The sequence below is a fragment of the Heterodontus francisci genome, chromosome 29 (genome assembly GCF_036365525.1).
Source record: "Heterodontus francisci isolate sHetFra1 chromosome 29, sHetFra1.hap1, whole genome shotgun sequence".
Taxonomy (NCBI): domain Eukaryota; kingdom Metazoa; phylum Chordata; class Chondrichthyes; order Heterodontiformes; family Heterodontidae; genus Heterodontus; species Heterodontus francisci.
In genome coordinates this window covers 50092573-50111175 of record NC_090399.1, presented here as the reverse complement: position 1 = coordinate 50111175, position 18603 = coordinate 50092573, and the positions used below count along the sequence as shown (strand labels likewise).

At 45.8% G+C, this 18603-nt stretch overlaps 1 protein-coding gene across 3 annotated transcripts; it reads left to right on the top strand.

The window, feature by feature from the left end:
- Positions 1 to 3311: 3311 nt before the first annotated feature.
- LOC137346282 (class I histocompatibility antigen, F10 alpha chain-like) lies at positions 3312 to 15911 on the top strand. 3 transcript variants are annotated; one of them, XM_068009750.1, is made up of 8 exons: positions 3312 to 3381; positions 4610 to 4870; positions 9009 to 9284; positions 9402 to 9680; positions 10675 to 10794; positions 11727 to 11759; positions 13075 to 13110; positions 14668 to 15911. In XM_068009750.1, the coding sequence occupies exons 2-7, from the start codon at positions 4684 to 4686 to the stop codon at positions 13104 to 13106; spliced, it is 927 nt and encodes a 308-aa protein (XP_067865851.1). In that variant the 5' UTR covers positions 3312 to 3381; positions 4610 to 4683; the 3' UTR covers positions 13107 to 13110; positions 14668 to 15911. The 3 variants fall into 3 exon arrangements, 2 of the variants coding, with proteins under 2 accessions (XP_067865851.1, XP_067865850.1); XR_010968693.1 differs by lacking the exons at positions 3312 to 3381; positions 14668 to 15911 and adding exons at positions 3499 to 3705; positions 11438 to 11597 and having other exon boundaries at positions 13075 to 13112; XM_068009749.1 differs by lacking the exon at positions 3312 to 3381 and adding an exon at positions 3499 to 3705.
- Positions 15912 to 18603: the final 2692 nt, after the last annotated feature.

Here is an 18603-nt window from a genome sequence, read left to right as displayed (position 1 = left end):
GACAGTGAGGCCCAGACTCCAGACTGGTGGAAATCCTCACTGAGATTCACAGAGAGAAACTTTAACAGGGTCACAAGGTGCGTTCCCAGCCCAGTCTCACAGGAATTCCTGGAGACAAGGAAGGTCAAGAAGAAACATGGGCATTAGCATTTAGTTTCCTTGGAATCTGAGGGCCTCAGAAAAAGAAAAGAAAAAAAAGAAAGTAGGAAGGAACTTAAGCAAGGAGTTAGGAGGGCTAAAAGGGGTCATGAAATATCATTGGCAAACAGGATTAAGGAGAATCCCAAGGCTTTTTATACGTATATAAAGAGCAAGAGGGTAGCCAGGGAAAGGGTTGGCCCACTCAAGGACAGAGGAGGGAATCTACGTGTGGAGCCAGAGGAAATGGGCGAGGTACTAAATGAGTACTTTGCATCAGTATTCACCAAAGAGAAGGACTTGGTGGATGATTAGTCCAGGGAAGTGAGTGTAGATAATCTCGGTCATGTTGTTATCAAAAAGGAGGAGGTGTTGGGAGTCTTGCAAAGCATTAAGGTAGATAAGTCCCCAGGGCCTGATGGGATCTACCCCAGAATACTGAGGGAGGCAAGGGAGGAAATTGCAGGGGCTTGACAGAAATCTTTGCATCCTCATTGGCTACAGGTGAGGTTCCAGAGGACTGGAGAATAGCCAATGTTGTTCCTTTGTTTAAGAAGGGTGGCAAGGATAATCCAGGAAATTATAGGCCGGTGAGCCTTACATCAGTGGTACGGAAACTATTAGAGAGGATTCTTCGGGACAGGACTAACTCCCATTTGGAAACAAACAAACTTATTAGAGAGAGGCAGCATGGTTTTGTGAAGGGGAGGTCGTGTCTCACTAACTTGATTGAGTTTTTTGAGGAAGTGACAAAGATGATTGATGAAGGAAGGGCAGTGGATGTTATCTATATGGACTTCAGTAAAGCCTTTGACAAGGTCCTTCATGACAGACTGGTACAAAAGGTGAAGTCACACGAGATCAGAGGTGAGCTGGCAAGATGGATACAGAACTGGCTCAGTCATAGAAGACAGAGGGTGGCAGTGGAAGGGTGCTTCTCTGAATGGAGGGCTGTGACTAGTGGTGTTCCGCAGGGATCAGTGCTGGGTCCTTTGCTGTTTGTAGTATATATAAATGATTTGGAGGAAAATGTAGCTGGTCTGATTAGTAAGTTTGCAGACTACACAAAGTTTGGTGGAGTTGCGGATAGTGATGAGGATTGTCAGAGGATACAACAGGATATAGATCGGTTGGAGACTTGGGCGGAGAAATGACAGATGGCGTTTAATCAGGACAAATGTGAGGTAATGCATTTTGGGAGGTCTAATACAGATGGGAAGTATACAGTCAATGGCAGAACCCTTAGGAGTATTGACAGGCAGAGAGATCTGGGCGTACAGGTCCACAGGTCACTGAAAGTGGCAACGCAGGTGGATAAGGTAGTCAATAAGGCATATGGCATGCTTGCCTTCATCAGTTGGGGCATAGAGTATAAAAATTGGCAGGTCATGCTGCAGCTGTACAGAACATAGTTCGGCCACACTTGGAGTATTGCGTGCAATTCTGGTCGCCACACTACCAGAAGGATGTGGAGGCTTTGGAGAGGGTACAGAAGAGGTTTCCCAGGATGTTGCCTGGTCTGGAGGGTATTAGCTATGAGGAGAGGTTGGATAAACTCGGATTGTTTTCACTGGAACGACGGAGGTGGAGGGGCGACATGATAGAGGTTTACAAAGTTATGAGTGGCATGGACAGAGTGGATAGTCAGCAGCTTTTTCCCAGGGTGGAAGAGTCAGTTACTCGGGGACATAGGTTTAAGGTGAGAGGAGCAAAGTTTAGAGGGGATGTGCAAGGCAAGGTTTTTTTACACAGAGGGTGGTGAGTGCCTGGAACTTGCTGCCGGGGAAGGTGGTGGAAGCAGGTATGATAGCAACGTTTAAGAGGCATCTTGACAAAAACATGAATAGGATGGGAATAGAGGGATACGGACCCCAGAAGTGCAGAAGGTTTTAGTTTAGAAAGGCATCAAGATCAGTGCAGGCTTGGAGGGCCGAATGACCTGTTCCTGTGCTGTACTGTTCTTTGTAAAGTGTGTGGATGAATCCTAGGGGATAAGGGATATCCCTTAAAGACATGGCTACTCACCTCTCTACAGGAGTTCAGACAGAGGCGATACAACCAATTCAACCTACTCAATAGAATAACCATTGAGCAGACCATCGGCCTTCTGAAGATGTGCTTCCAGTGCCTGGACCGGTCAGGTGACACCCTCCAATACCCTCCTACAAGGGTCTTGGTCATTGTGTTGGCCTGCTGTGCTCTCCATAACATGGTCCTCCAGAGAGGTGTGGACATTGAGGACGGCGAGGCCCTGGAAGGAGACAGCTCATCAGGGGAGAAGCAGGAGCAGGAGGTGAGAGAGGAGGAGGAGGAGGACGAGGAAGAGAAGGCAGAGGGACTTGACACTGAACAGGGAGGTGCCCCTGCTGCACAACAAGGTGGCTGGGCATGGCTCAGGGTGTGAAGGACCGGTGAGGATGACATGACAGTCAGGGATCTCCTGATTGAGGAACATTTCAACTGAGCCCCTCTGCCCCAGGTTGAGAGACAGGATATGGAAGGGAGTCTGAGATACCTGTGCTAACACATGTATGGAAAACACAACCTGGAGCATCTCATTACTTACTGCCAATGAAGGGAGAACATTTGCCCAGAGGCTTTGTCCTCACTGTGGAGGATCCTGTTACCTCTTTCACAACCTCAAACCACTTTTCCTGTCACAGCAGTAATAAAAGGATCCCATACGTCTGCTTAAAGTGTCATCATTTACCCAGTGTAGAGGAAAACAGGAGACAGAGACAGGGACAGTATATCAGGGTGACCCACTCAGTGCTCGGTGTGAAGTGTTGGCCTCCTCCTGCCATCCTCCAGGAAGAGGACCTCCCTCCTCTCCCTCGCAGCCTTCAGTGTTAGATCCAGTTCAGTATCAATGAAGCGAGGGGCAGCCCTGTCCCGGGTGCAAGGCCTCCAGTTCCCTGTGACATCCCACTTCCCTCTGCTGCTGTCAAAGTCTTTGGTGCAACCAGCAGATTTCTCCCTTCGGACAACCAGCAGCCTCAATGATAGCTGCTGCCAGGAGTCTAAATCAGTCCCACATTTCATCTGACCCGCCTCTGTTGCCGCCCCCACTGGCTCTGAGTGGACACGGAACCCGTCTCCATAGCAACTAATGCACCCCCCCCCCCCCCCCCCCCCACGTGAAAATGTTAACTTTAATCAGTTTTCCACCAGAAGCAGGTTCCTGACCCGAAAACAAATCCAGCTCCTGTTCCCTGCTCCAGTGGCGAAAATTCAGCTCTTCGGGTCAGTTTCACAGCCTGAATCTCGACCCTGTCTGTGTTCACTTTCCTGGTAACTGGTGACAGGTTCCTGTTTATCTCTTTCATTGGGTCATTTTTCAGAGACTAACCAATCATCACTCGCTGGTTCTGCAGTTTCAGTTCAGAAAATGATCATATTTCAAGTTCGACAGTAAATGGGGTCTGGATAGACATGTTGTTTATTCTGGGAATTTCAGTTAATAAGCAGTAATTGTTAGTGTTAGTCTTAGTGAATAGGGACAGTGGATTCCCCAAATGTTGCTGATCCTTTTCTCCATCTCCCTGTGTTTTTCCTGGGTCGATCCCAGTAAGTACAGAATTCAGCTTTCCATTCTCACTTTTTCTCTCTCTGTCTCCCTCTATCTCTCTCTCTGGGGTTAATGTTTAACTTTGGGTGAGGGTTTGTACAAATTGTTCAACTCCACGGAAATGTACGCTCAGCCACATTGAAGACATTCTTGCTTTGTATCGCTTCAGTGAGTTTAAATTTTTTTAAACAAGGTCTTTTTAAATAAAGATGTCCTAAACATTACAGGACACTAAAATGCATTTTGCTGCAGCACTTTAACCTCAGGAGCGACTGAAAAAATTGACTGTGTTTCCACAGTGCTGACAATTTAACCAAAACAAACGTGAAAATAGTGAATTACATTGACCAAACTAAGACATGGCTCTCCGGCTGGAATGTGTTTAACATATTCTTTTTTCTAAAGAGCTGACTGCAAAACTGATGGATACCTCAAGAACTAAGTCTGTATGAACTGTTTAGAAAGAATTCCTCTTCAATGTGTCATTGGATTGTATGTTTTCAGGATAATCCCATTCCCTCACCTATATATCTGAGAAGGAAGTTTGCAGTGCCCAGTCGGTGCCAGAGACATCACAGTTCCTCTGGCTGAGTGACAGAGTCAGCTGGAAGGGGGAGGAATGAAGAAAGACAGTGAGATGTGTAGTTGAAAGGGAGGTAACACTGGGAACCTCAGTCCCACTGGACAGAAATCAACACCACTCGTGTCCTCCAAATGAGGCGTGTAGTAAAACATTTAAACTTACCACCGACCTCCAAAAGTATTTACAGACACATCTGAGCGTGTCCTAGGTTACTCTTCTGGGATTATCACCCAACCCCTGCATGTGTCCCAGACTGTGGATGGGTCTAACTAGTAATGAGTGTACATGTTTATTAATATGTCCCTTTCATTGTTTTACAGATAGTAACACATTTACTGTGATATACACAGCAGTCTCTGGTATTGAAGATTTTCCTCAGGTTATTGGTGTCGCGATGGTCAATGGAGTTCAAATAGATTGTTATGACACGAATATTGGTCGGATAATCCCCAGGCAGCAGTTCATGGCAGACTCTTTCAGTGTGGAATACTGGGAATATATCACAGGTATTGGGGCCTCACGATCAGACATGGTGAAGGAGAATCTGAATATGATAATGAAGAGTACAAACCAAACTTCCGGTAAGATCAGCAATGCAGAATCTCCCACTAACTGATGTGTTTAATGGGTGACAGACAGGTACCCAACCATAGTTATACTGCAGTCTGTGGCACTGGGGCAGACAGTGTGTGGGACACCATGAATCAGGGAGATACGGACAGTTATTCTGTTCCTTCTCCCTATTCGGATTGAAATAGTTACAAAGTTGTATGTGTGTGTGGTCGTGTGTGTGTAGGAAGGAAAGGTCCATGTGCATGTTGACGAAATGACATTTGAACCATTTGTACAGCAGGGAGTAGAAATGTGTTTATGTATTAACCTTATAAACTGGGTAAACCTAATGAGCACTAATGCTGTGGTGGATGAGTTTCGGGAGTGTTAGGGATGGTTTTCTAGAGCATTATGTTGAGGAACTGACTAGAGAACAGGCTATTTTACATCTAGTATTACATAACGAGAAAGGGCTAATTAATAATCTTGTTGTAAAAGAACCTTTAGGAATGAGTGACCATAATATGATAACATTTTACATTATGTTTGAAAGTGAAGTAGTTCAATCTGAAGCCAGGGTGTTAAATTTGAACAAAGGAAGTTATGAAGGTATGAGGGGAAAATTGGCTGAGATGGATTGAGAAAATACATTAAAAGATATGACAGTACATAGGCAATGGATAGTCTTGAAAGAAATATTACATAGTTTACAGCAATGATACATTACTTCAAGGCACAAAAACTTCAAAAGTAAAGGCAGTCAACCGTGGGTAACAAATAAGTTCAGGATTGTATAAGATTAAAAGGAAAGGACTATAAAGTTGCCAGAAATAGTAAATAGAATTAGTAAACCTGAGGATTGGGAGGATTTTAGAATACTGTAAAGGAGAACCAAGAAACTGATAAAGAGAGAATAGAATATGAATGTAAGATGGCAAAAAATATCAAAATGGAATGTAAAAGCTTCTACAGGGACGTAAAAAGGAAACATTTTGTTAAGAGCAATGTGGGTCCATTAAAGGCCGAGTCAAGAGAATTTATAATGGGGAATAGAGAAATGGCAGAGAAGCTAAATGATTACTTTGTGTCTGTCTTCACTGAGGAAGATACAAGAAATCTCCCAGTGTTAGAGATCCAAGGGATTAGGGAGAATGAGGAATTAAAGGAAATTATTATTAGTGAGAAGATTGTGTTGGAGAAATTAATGGGGCTGAAGGTTGGTAAGTTCCCGGGACCTGATATTCTACATCCCAGACTATTGAAAGAGGTCGCTATGGAGATGGTGGATGCATTGGTGATCATTTTCCAAAATGTTATAGATCCTGGAACGATTCCTGCAGATTGGAAAGTAGCAAATATCACCCTACTATTTAAGAAGGGAGGGTGAGAGAAAACAGGGAATTACAGACCTGTTCACCTTACATCAGTCAGTGGGAAAATGCTAGAATCTATTCTAAAGAATGTGATAAATGGACACTTGGATAATAATGATCTGATTGAGCATAGTCAACATGGATTTATGAATGGGAAATCATGTTTGACGAAACTGTTGGAATTTTTTGAGGATGTTATTAACAGAATTGGTAAAGGGGAGTCAGTGGATGTAGTATACTTGGATTTTCAAAAGGCCTTTGATAAAGTCCCCTAAACGAGGTTTGTTAGCAAAGTTAAAGCACATGGGATAGGAGGTAATATACTGGCATAGATTAAGGATTAGTTAACAGGCAGAAAACAGAGAATAGGAATAAACGGGTCATTCTCGCGTTGGCAGGCTGTGATAAGTGGGCCACCACAGGGATCAGTGCTTGGGCCCCAGCTGTTCACAATATATATCAATGATTTGGATATGGGGAACAAATGTAATATTTCCAAGTTCGTGGATGACACAAAACTAGGTGGGAATGTGTGTTGTGAGGGAGATGCAAAGTGACTTCAAGAGGATTTGGACAGACTGAGTCAGTGGGCAAGAAAGTGGCAGATGTAATATAATGTGGAATGTACTTTGGTAGGAGGAATAGATGTGCAGAGTATTTCTTAAATGGTACGAGATTCAAAAGTGTAGATGTACAAAGGGACCTGGGTGTCCTTGTCAATAAGTCACTGAAAGCTAACATGCAGGTGCAGCAAGCAATTAAGAAGGCTAATGGTATGTTAGTCTTTATCACAACAGGATTTGAGTACAGGAGTATTGAAATCTTGCTTCAATCGTATAGAACCTTGGTTAGACCACACCTGGAGTACTGTGTGCAGTTTTGGTCCCCTTACCTTAGGAAGGATATGCTTGCCATAGAGGGAGTGCAAGGAAGGTTCACCAGACTTGTTTCCGGGATGGCGGGATTGTCCTATGAAGAGAAATTGGGAAACTAGTCCTGTATTCTCTAGAGTTTCGAAGAATGAGAGGTGATCTCATTGAAACCTACAAAATACTTAAAGGGATAGACAGGGTAGATGCAGGTAAGATGTTTCCCCTGGTTGTGGAGTCTAGAACCAGGGACACAATTTCAAAATAAGGGGGAAGCCACTGAGGACAGGGATCAGGAGAAATGTCTTTACTCAGAGGGTTGTGAATCTTTGGAATTTTCTACTGTGCTCAGTCACTGAGTATGTTTAAAGCAGAGATTGACAGATTTCTAATTACAAATGACCTCAGGGGATATGAGGATAGTGTGGGAAAAAGGCATTGAAGTGGATGATCAGCCATGATCGTATTAAAATGCGGGCCAGGCTTGATCGGCTAAATGGCCTGCTGCTATGTGCCTATGTTATGCATATGATTAACAATATAAAGATACTGGATGCGGGAACACTTTCGAAACAAATCTCTACCTAGATTTCCGTGACACTAGCCTGAGTAGTCTGGAGACACAGATTACAAGCCCATGATGAATTATCTGCCCATGAGTGTAATTGGTACTGGTTTCATGAGCTCTACCTGTAGTTGGTAGTATTAGTCTGTTTAGTAATAATCAAAGGTGTCCATGTGTCTGTGTTATAAGGGAAGGGTAGTGAGTATTATAAACCCAGCACCCGACCCAGAGACCATCACAGATACTGATCGCTCTTTATATAAAGAAATACTTCCTGTCATCAGTCCTGCACTGAAGATGTTTCTTTACAGAACAACATTCACTGCTCTTCAAAGTATCTCAATCTACTTGAAGGGTTTTGCGATGTTTATGATCGTGTGATTCAGCACTGAATAAATTCTATTCTCACCCCTGTGCTCACTGAACTACATTGGCTCCAGGTCCAGTAATGTCCTGAAGTTAAAATTCTCATCCTCATGTTTGAATCCTCCAGGTCCTTATCCCTCCCTATCTCTGCAACCTCCTCCAGCCCTACAATCCTCCGAGATATCTGCACTCCTCCAACTCTGGCCCCTTGTGCAACCCGAATTTCCATCGCTCATCCACTGATGGCCTGGGCCCTAAGCTCTGGGAGTCTATCACTAAACATCTCCAGCTCTCTCTCCTCCTTTTAAAGCTCTCTTTAAAACCTATCTCTTTGACCTAACTTTCTGTCACTTGCCCTAAGTTCTGTCTGATAACACTCCAGTGAGGCACATTTGAACATTCTATGTTAAAGACATCATATAAATTCAAGTAAAAGCAAAATACTGCAGATGCTGGAAATCTGAAATAAAAACAGAAAGTACTGGAAATACTGATGTAAGGTCACAGAGCTCAAATGTTCACTCTGTTTCTCTCTCCACAGATGCTGCCAGACATGCTGAGTTTTTCCGGCACTTTCTGTTTTTAAATTATTTAAATTCAATATGTTGTTTAACTAACAGCAGTTCTCTATATTAAATCTTTCTATTCCACTTAGAACTTATAATATCTCTGAAAGGTTTCTCTCATCCACCAAGTGAGGCAGAAGAATTGTAGTTTTTCTGTCTGTTCCACATATCGTGTTTCTTTATCTCTGGGCTCAGCCTTTGCCTGAACTGTTTCTACGAGCTTCCCCACTACTGATATTGAACTGACTAGACTGGAATTACCAGGTTTGTCTCTCTAACCCTTTTCTGAACAAGAGTAAAACATTTGCAGTAGTTCAGTCCTCTGGACGCCCCTGTTAATACAGGCCCTTTCCCCATTGATCAGACAGTTTGTGATTTTCCATTAGCAGTTGATTATTAATTATTGATCCCTGTTTGGTCACTGACAGGAATTCACACTTTCCAATGGATGACTAGTGTTAAGGTCACTCACGATGGCTCCATTAAGAGATCGATGCATGTTGGATATGATGGAAAGGACTATATTAGTTTAGAGTCTGACAGAATGAGATGGATTGCAACCAATCATAATGCAGTCAGGGTTAAGGAGAAATGGAATTCTGATGAATCCTGGAACAAGTATTGGAAAGTCTATCTGGAAGAACGATCTGTGAAGCATCTACAGTTATATTTGCGAGCTGGAGAGAAATATTTTGAAAGGAAAGGTATTTATTTCAGTTTTTATCCCATGTTCTGATCTAACATCACTGATCTATGAATCCATTATCTCGTTCCATTCAGTGTCTGTGTATTGTTTGTGTTTTTATCCTTTCCCATTACAGTTCAGCCTGAAGTGTTCATCTCCAGAAGTGACCCCAATAGTCAGTACAAGCCGCTCACTCTCTCCTGCCTGGTTACTGGATTTTATCCTGTAGACATTGAGGTGAACTGGCTCAGGAATGGAGAGGTAATGTCTGAGAGCCAATCCTCGGGGGTGCGACCGAACCACGATGGGACTCATCAGATCCAGAAAGAGATTGAAATAAATGCTGGGGAAGAGGATCAATACTCCTGTCGAATTGATCACAGCAGCCTGGCAGAGGCCAAGCTGCATCAGTGGGGTAAGGAACTGCACTGGATGTGTGTGTGCACGTTTGCAATAAAGGAACAAGAATAGGCTGTTCCACATTTCAATAAGATCAGGGTTGTTCTGTACCTCAACTCCATTTACCTGCTATTCCTCAATACCTCTTGCTGCCTTCACCCAATAAAAATCTATCAGTGAACGTCTTAAAAAAATCTCTTCCCTCCCAACAAATTTTCACCCATATCAAAGATTACCTCCAATTCCATACGCTCTTATTATTGTCAATAATCACTTGTGTGGAACCTGATCAAGTCCATAAAGACCAGATCCATAAACACTCCCTTATCCACCATGTTAGTGAGCTCCCCATAAAATACAATGAGATTAGACAGACATGACCTACTCTTCACAAATCCATACTGACTCTCTCTGATCAGCTGATTCTTGTCTAGGTTCTCTGGAACTCAGTCTCTGGTCATTTGTGGAAGCCTTTTCTTTGAGTGGATTCTCTCACTTATTTCATGTGTTGAGCATGGTGGGTTAACTGCAGTAGTTTAGGGTGAAGTCCTGGTGTTGTATTGTACCAAGTGCTTCTTTTGAACCATCTGCACAGTTTACCTGTAGTTTTACTCATTAACAGCTCAGTCTAGTTTACTGTGGTCAGTTTATTCCTCATCACTTTGAAGTTTAATGTGAAAAGCATCAGTGATACTGCCTCCTGGGCCGTACAATGTAACCCTGGGGATTGAACAAGGACAGGACACAGAGACATCAGGAATTATTATAACTGAACTGGTCGGGAAGGTAACCCACGGGATTGGGACAACACAGTTTTTACACCACCATCAATGTGAATCTTCAGTGACTTCACTGCAGAGTGAAATCAGGCAGGTGTAAAACCAGCATTTCAACCAATCCCAACAATTCCCAACAGGCGGGTTCGGATAAAATTGTCCCCAATCAATACAGAACTGGGAATGGATCTGGGAACAGAGAAACCATCCTGATATTATTCAACTGTGTTTCAGAAATCCCGGAAAACAATGGGGGACGCTGGCATCTTGGAATTATAACTGGATCAGTGATCGCTGCACTGGCTGTTATATTGGGAATAATCGGAATAATCATCTGGAAAATGCAACAGAGAGGTAAGAATCTGAGTGAGGGGAATGTGGAACTGAGGGGACAGAGTGAGTGTGAGGGAATCAGCAGTACTGGGAGGACAGGACACTGAGAGGGAAGAGTGAGGGAGAGGGAATGTGGAACTGAGGGGACAGAGTGAGTGTGAGGAATCTCCAGTACTGGGAGTACAGGACACTGAGAGGGAAGAGTGAGGGAGAGGGAATGTGGAACTGAGGGGACAGAGTGAGTGTGAGGAATCTCCAGTACTGGGAGGACAGGACACTGAGAGGGGAGAGTGAGAGACAGGGAATGTGGAACTGAGGGGACAGAGTGAGTGTGAGGAATCTCCAGTACTGGGAGGACAGGACACTGAGAGGGAAGAGTGAGGGAGAGGGAATGTGGAACTGAGGGGACAGAGTGAGTGTGAGGGAATCTCCAGTACTGAGAGTACAGGACACTGAGAGGGAAGAGTGAGAGAGAGGGAATGTAGAACTGAGGGGACAGAGTGAGTGTGAGGGAATCTCCAGTACTGGGAGGACAGGACACTGAGAGGGAAGAGTGAGAGAGAGGGAATGTAGAACTGAGGGGACAGAGTGAGTGTGAGGGAATCTCCAGTAGTGGGAGTACAGGACACTGTGTTGAATGAACTGATTTAATTCCCACACACAGATACACTCGTATAAAGACGTCTTATTCGCTGTCTGATCTTCCTTTGTGTGATTGGCCCAGACCAGGTCTAATGTCGAACATCAAACCCAGCACTGACACTCACATCCTGACCTACTGAATATAGATGGAATGGGAGAGATCTACAGTATCGATATAAAGTGTAAGGATTGAGGGGAGTGTCAGACTGTGTATTTATTACACAATCTCTATTCCCTCACACTTGTTGTCTGCTCACTCTCTGATAATGGGTTATTCCCCATTCTAACTGACATTTATTTTGATTCCACAGATTCACCAAGTGTGACCGACACAACAGCTCACAGTAAGTAAATGAGGGACAGATTGTTGGGAATGAAATAGTCATGATTTACAGTTGTCGAATTACATTTTCCTGGGAATTCTCCAGAAGGAGATTCTTGCTCCCATGGAGAAAGGGATTTCGAGCGATACATCAGGATGTGGATCTTGCAGGGTTACAGACAAAAAGAGGGGATGAGGGACCAAACACAATGGCTCTTTCAAAGGGCCAGCACTGGAAGATGGGCTGAATGGTTTCCCTCCGTGCTGGAAATTTCTATGATTTCAAGACACTCCACTTCAACTCAATTCCAATCCACTTTCCCACTTTATTCCCAGATCCCTTGATTCCCTTCGTGCTGAAGAATCTATCGATCTCAGTGTTGAATATCCTCATGGACTGAGTATCCACAGCTCTCTGGATAGAGAATTCCAGAGATTCACAACCCTCTGAATGAAGACATTTCTCCTCATCTCAGTCTGAAATGACTGATCCCCTTATCCTGAGACTGTGTCCCCTGGTTCGAGACTCTCCAGTCAGGAGAAACAGTCTCTCAGTATCTTCCCTGTCAAACCCTCAAAGAATTTTATATCTTTCAATGAGATCATCTCTCATTCTTATAAACACTGGAGAATATAGGCTCAAATACTCAAATTCCACAGGGGAGGTCACTGCCTACCTCCAGTCCCTCAGCCTCCAGTCTCTCAACCTCCAGTCCCTCACCCTCCAGTCCCTCAGCCTCCAATCATGGAGTGACTGACTCAGGGTTCCAGATGTGGGAACCTCAACCCCAGCGTTTACCCCTCCATGCCCTCACCTTCCAGTCTCTTATCTCCAGTCCTGGAGTCACTGACCCACTTTTAAGCATGTGGGAGCCTCAAACTCCAATCCCTCACCCTCCAGTCCCTCACCTTCCAGCTATTCACCCTCAAGTCCCTCATTGGCCACTCCCGCATTCACTGATTAAGGGTTAGACAGGTGGAAATATCAACCTCCATTTCCTCACCCTCTCGTCCCTCAGCCTCCAGTCCCTCACCCTCCAGTCTTGGAGTCACTGACTCACGGTTGACAGGTTGGATCCTCAGAATCCAGTCCCTCAACCTCCAGTCCCTCATACTCCATTCCTAGATTCATTGATTCAGGGTTACATAGATGGGACACTTATCCTCAAGTCCCTCATCCTCCAGACCCTCCCTCCCCCCCAGTCACCATGTGTGAGGCTGTTCAGTTCATGCTGGGTAGTGACTGAATCCTGGGCCCAGTGAGTGATGTAGATTATCGCACACTCTCTACGTCTACACTTTATTCACATTTCTACTTTCTGTTTTTCTTTTCGTAGCTTCTGACATCTTTGTTCCAGCTTCTTCATAATACAGTAAGTGAAATTTCAATTTTTCCCCTCATTAATCAATTTGTGACATTAACACTGTCCTCCTGACCCTGTCTCACCCTCCCAGATGCTGTTAAAACCAGTCAGAATAATTTCACTGTCCTCCTGACCCTGTCTCACCCTCCCAGACACTGTTAAAACCTGTCAGAATAATTTCACTGTCTTCCTGACCCTGTCTCACCCTCCCAGACACTGTTAAAACCAGTCAGAATAATTTCACTGTCCTCCTGACCCTGTCTCACCCTCCCAGACACTGTTAAAACCTGTCAGAATAATTTCACTGTCCTCCTGACCCTGTCTCACCCTCCCAGACACTGTTAAAACCTGTCAGAATAATTTCACTGTCTTCCTGACCCTGTCTCATCCTCCCAGACGCTGTTAAAACCAGTCAGAATAATTTCACTGTCCTCCTGACCCTGTCTCACCCTCCCAGACGCTGTTAAAACCTGTCAGTATAATTTCACTGTCCTCCTGAACCTGTCTCTCCTTCCCAGACGCTGTTAAAACCTGTCAGAATAATTTCACTGTCCTCCTGACCCAGTCTCACCCTCCCAGACGCTGTTAAAACCAGTCAGAATAATCTCACTGTCCTCCTGACCCTGTCTCACCCTCCCAGACACTGTTAAAACCTGTCAGAATAATTTCACTGTCCTCCTGACCCTGTCTCACCCTCCCAGACACTGTTAAAACCTGTCAGTATAATTTCACTGTCCTCCTGACCCTGTCTCACCCTCCCAGACGCTGTTAAAACCTGTCAGTATAATTTCACTGTCCTCCTGACCCTGTCTCACCCTCCCAGACACTGTTAAAACCTGTCAGTATAATTTCACTGTCCTCCTGACCCTGTCTCACCCTCCCAGACGCTGTTAAAACCTGTCAGAATAATTTCACTGTCCTCCTGACCCTGTCTCACCCTCCCAGACGCTGTTAAAACCAGTCAGAATAATTTCACTGTCCTCCTGACCCAGTCTCACCCTCCCAGACGCTGTTAAAACCAGTCAGAATAATTTCACTGTCCTCCTGACCCTGTCTCACCCTCCCAGACACTGTTAAAACCTGTCAGAATAATTTCACTGTCCTCCTGACCCTGTCTCACCCTCCCAGACACTGTTAAAACCTGTCAGAATAATTTCACTGTCTTCCTGACCCTGTCTCACCCTCCCAGATGCTGTTAAAACCAGTCAGAATAATTTCACTGTCCTCCTGACCCTGTCTCACCCTCCCAGACACTGTTAAAACCTGTCAGAATAATTTCACTGTCCTCCTGACCCTGTCTCACCCTCCCAGACGCTGTTAAAACCAGTCAGAATAATTTCACTGTCCTCCTGACCCTGTCTCACCCTCCCAGACGCTGTTAAAACCTGTCAGAATAATTTCACTGTCCTCCTGACCCTGTCTCACACTCCCAGACACTTTTAAAACCTGTCAGAATAATTTCACTGTCCTCCTGACCCTGTCTCACCCTCCCAGGCACTGTTAAAACCAGTCAGAATAATTTCACTGTCCTCCTGACCATTAATCTTTTCCACCGTCAATATACAGGTTGAACAGTGGATCCCGGATACTCCAGGTTGGGATCCTGATTCTCTGACTGAGATTCTCAGCTGGGGTTTAAATCCAGTATCAGTAATGTGATCGGCCTCACAGCCAGAGTGACCTTCGGGAGAACAGAGTTACTCAGTGTTACAGGTGATGTGTGATGAAGGAAGGTGAGAGTTGAGCCAGTGAGTTCCCACACAGTCACTCCTGTGTAAAGTGAATTCAACCGGAGCAGAGGATTCGAATGGAAGAGAAAACCCCGTCACCAATTCAACGCTTCCTGTCCCCGGGCAGGGTAATCAACTCAAGTAAAGGCAGAAGTTTCTGGAAGTCTTGTGTTATAATGTGTTATAGTATCATTTACAGCATGGAAGGAGACCATTTGGTCCATCGAATCCATGCTGGCTCTCCGGAACGCAATCCAGTCAGTCTCACTGACCCGCCCGATAGAGGCCTGCTTTAGGGCGGGATAAATAGTAAAATAGTTCTTCCTCATATTCCCTCTGCATCTCTCGCCCAAATCCTACAATCTGTCCTTGTACCATCAGTTAATGGGGACAGTTTTTCCTTGTCTCCCTGATCTAAACCTGTTATCACCTCGTACACTTCTCCCAAATCTCCCCTCAATATCCTTTTCTCCAGGGAGAACATCCCCAGCTTCTCCAAACTAACCTGGTAAGTAAAATCCCTCATCCCTCAGCAGGTCTGGCAACAAAATGTGGAGAGAGAAGCAGAGTTAATGTTTCTGATCAATGACCTTTCATCAGAACTGGGAAATGTTAGAAATGTAATGGGTTTTGAGCAAGTGAACGGGAGAAGGCTGGGAGAAAAAACAAAAGGGAAGGTCTGTGATCGACTGGAGGCAGGAGAGATTAAATGACAAAAGGTTTCATGGTGCAAGGCAAGGGAATGGTAATGGGATAAGAAAAGGAACAAAAGACCTGAATCTACCTCAATAAACTAGCTAGCTCAAACAGTTAACTGGTCAAATATTATAGGAATAACTCTTTAAATTAATCTGTCTCATTGATATCAGTCTCACACTCTGATCTCAGCTAGAGTTTGACAATGAGAAGCCCAATTCATGCTGAATTCCAATGATATACTCAGCTATCTCACAAACACATTCATTTCCATAAATGTCTCCATCTATTCATTATTTATTATTTAAATTACTAGGTGATAGTGTCAGTAACTATTCTGATCTGCTATTATTTATATCATCAATGTTTAACTACAAATGGTGATAATTGTGTTTTATCGTCAATAAATAATTGTCACTGATTGACTTGTCTGAATTCATCTTTAATGATTTAACAGGAAAGGTTTCATTCATTCACTCAGCAGCTTGTGGTTCTTGTACTCAGCAGTTATTGAGGTGAAATTCAATGTGAACCGGCTGAGTTAAGGCCGTTCATGGACCAAACGGAAACATCATTCACTGTTAGACCTCGGCTGCCTGGTAAACCCATGAAGCCCAGTGTTCTCATTGGTACTGAGTCCAGTTCAGGTCACTGAGACACAGGGGAAACACTCAGACCCTGGGGGCAGTGCAGAGAGAAATCCCCAGACTCACCCCCAGGGTCAGGGCTCTGAGTTATCAGGAAAGACAGGAGAGACTTGGGATATTCAACCTGGAAAGGAAGCACCTGAGAGATTTATAAAACAACAAACAGTGCAGGGAAATGAAACCTGAGAAGGACTTACACAAAACCGTGAGATTAGGACCAGGAGGACACAGTTTCAATGATGGACGTTCGAAACAGAGATGGTGATCAATGAGTTCCCAGGTAGAGGGAGTGGGTCGAGTACACAGAGCCCAGTGTGGGTTTCATAGAGTGGGTCGAGTACACAGAGCCCAGTGTGGGTTTCATAGAGTGGGTCGAGTACACAGAGCCCAGTGTGGGTTTCATGGAGTGGGTTGAATACACAGAGCCCAGTATGGGGGTTCATGGAGTGGGTCGAGTACACAGAGCCCAGTGTGGGGGTTTCATGGAGTGGGTTGAATACACAGAGCCCAGTGTGGGGGTTCATGGAATGGGTCGGATACACAGAGCCCAGTGTGGGTTTCATAGAGTGGGTCGAGTACACAGAGCCCAGTGTGGGGGTTCATGGAGTGGGTCGAGTACACAGAGCCCAGTGTGGGGGTTCATGGAGTGGGTCGAGTACACAGAGCCCAGTGTGGGGGTTTCATGGAGTGGATTGAATACACAGAGCCCAGTGTGGGGGTTCATGGAGTGGGTCGAGTACACAGAGCCCAGTGTGGGGGTTTCATGGAGTGGATTGAATACACAGAGCCCAGTGTGGGGGTTCATGGAGTGGGTCGAGTACACAGAGCCCAGTGTGGGGGTTCATGGAGTGGGTCGAGTACACAGAGCCCAGTGTGGGGGTTCATGGAGTGGGTCGAGTACACAGAGCCCAGTGTGGGGGTTTCATAGAGTGGGTCGAGTACACAGAGCCCAGTGTGCGGGTTCATGGAGTGGGTCGAGTACACAGAGCCCAGTGTGGGGGTTTCATGGAGTGGGTCGGTTACACAGAGCCCAGTGTGGGGGTTCATGGAGTGGGTCGGATACACAGAGCCCAGTGTGGGGGTTCATGGAGTGGGTCGAGTACACAGAGCCCAGTGTGGGGGTTTCATGGAGTGGGTTGAATACACAGAGCCCAGTGTGGGGGTTCATGGAATGGGTCGGATACACAGAGCCCAGTGTGGGTTTCATAGAGTGGGTCGAGTACACAGAGCCCAGTGTGGGGGTTCATGGAGTGGGTCGAGTACACAGAGCCCAGTGTGGGGGTTCATGGAGTGGGTCGAGTACACAGAGCCCAGTGTGGGGGTTTCATGGAGTGGATTGAATACACAGAGCCCAGTGTGGGGGTTCATGGAGTGGGTCGAGTACACAGAGCCCAGTGTGGGGGTTTCATGGAGTGGATTGAATACACAGAGCCCAGTGTGGGGGTTCATGGAGTGGGTCGAGTACACAGAGCCCAGTGTGGGGGTTCATGGAGTGGGTCGAGTACACAGAGCCCAGTGTGGGGGTTCATGGAGTGGGTCGAGTACACAGAGCCCAGTGTGGGGGTTTCATAGAGTGGGTCGAGTACACAGAGCCCAGTGTGGGGGTTCATGGAGTGGGTCGAGTACACAGAGCCCAGTGTGGGGGTTTCATGGAGTGGGTCGGTTACACAGAGCCCAGTGTGGGGGTTCATGGAGTGGGTCGGATACACAGAGCCCAGTGTGGGGGTTCATGGAGTGGGTCGAGTACACAGAGCCCAGTGTGGGGGTTCATGGAGTGGGTCGGTTACACAGAGCCCAGTGTGGGGGTTCATGGAGTGGGTCGAGTACACAGAGCCCAGTGTGGGGGTTCATGGAGTGGGTCGGATACACAGAGCCCAGTGTGGGGGTTCATAGAGTGGGTTGATTACACAGAGCCCAGAGTGGGGATTCATGGAGTGGGTCGAGTACCCAGAGCCCAGTGTGGGTTTCATGGAGTGGGTTGAGTACACAGAGCCCAGTGTGGGGGTTCATGGAGTGGGTCGAGTACACAGAGCCCAGTGTGGGGATTCATGGAGTGGGTCGAGTACACAGAGCCCAGTGTGGGGATTCATGGAGTGGGTCGAGTACACAGAGCCCAGTGTGGGTTTCATGGAGTGGGTCGAGTACACAGAGCCCAGTGTGGGGATTCATGGAGTGGGTCGAGTACACAGAGCCCAGTGTGGGGATTCATGGAGTGGGTCGAGTACACAGAGCCCAGTGTGGGTTTCATGGAGTGGGTCGAGTACACAGAGCCCAGTGTGGGGATTCATGGAGTGGGTCGAGTACACAGAGCCCAGTGTGGGGATTCATGGAATGGGTCGAGTACACAGAGCCCAGTGTGGGTTTCATGGAGTGGGTCGAGTACACAGAGCCCAGTGTGGGTTTCATGGAGTGGGTCGAGTACACAGAGC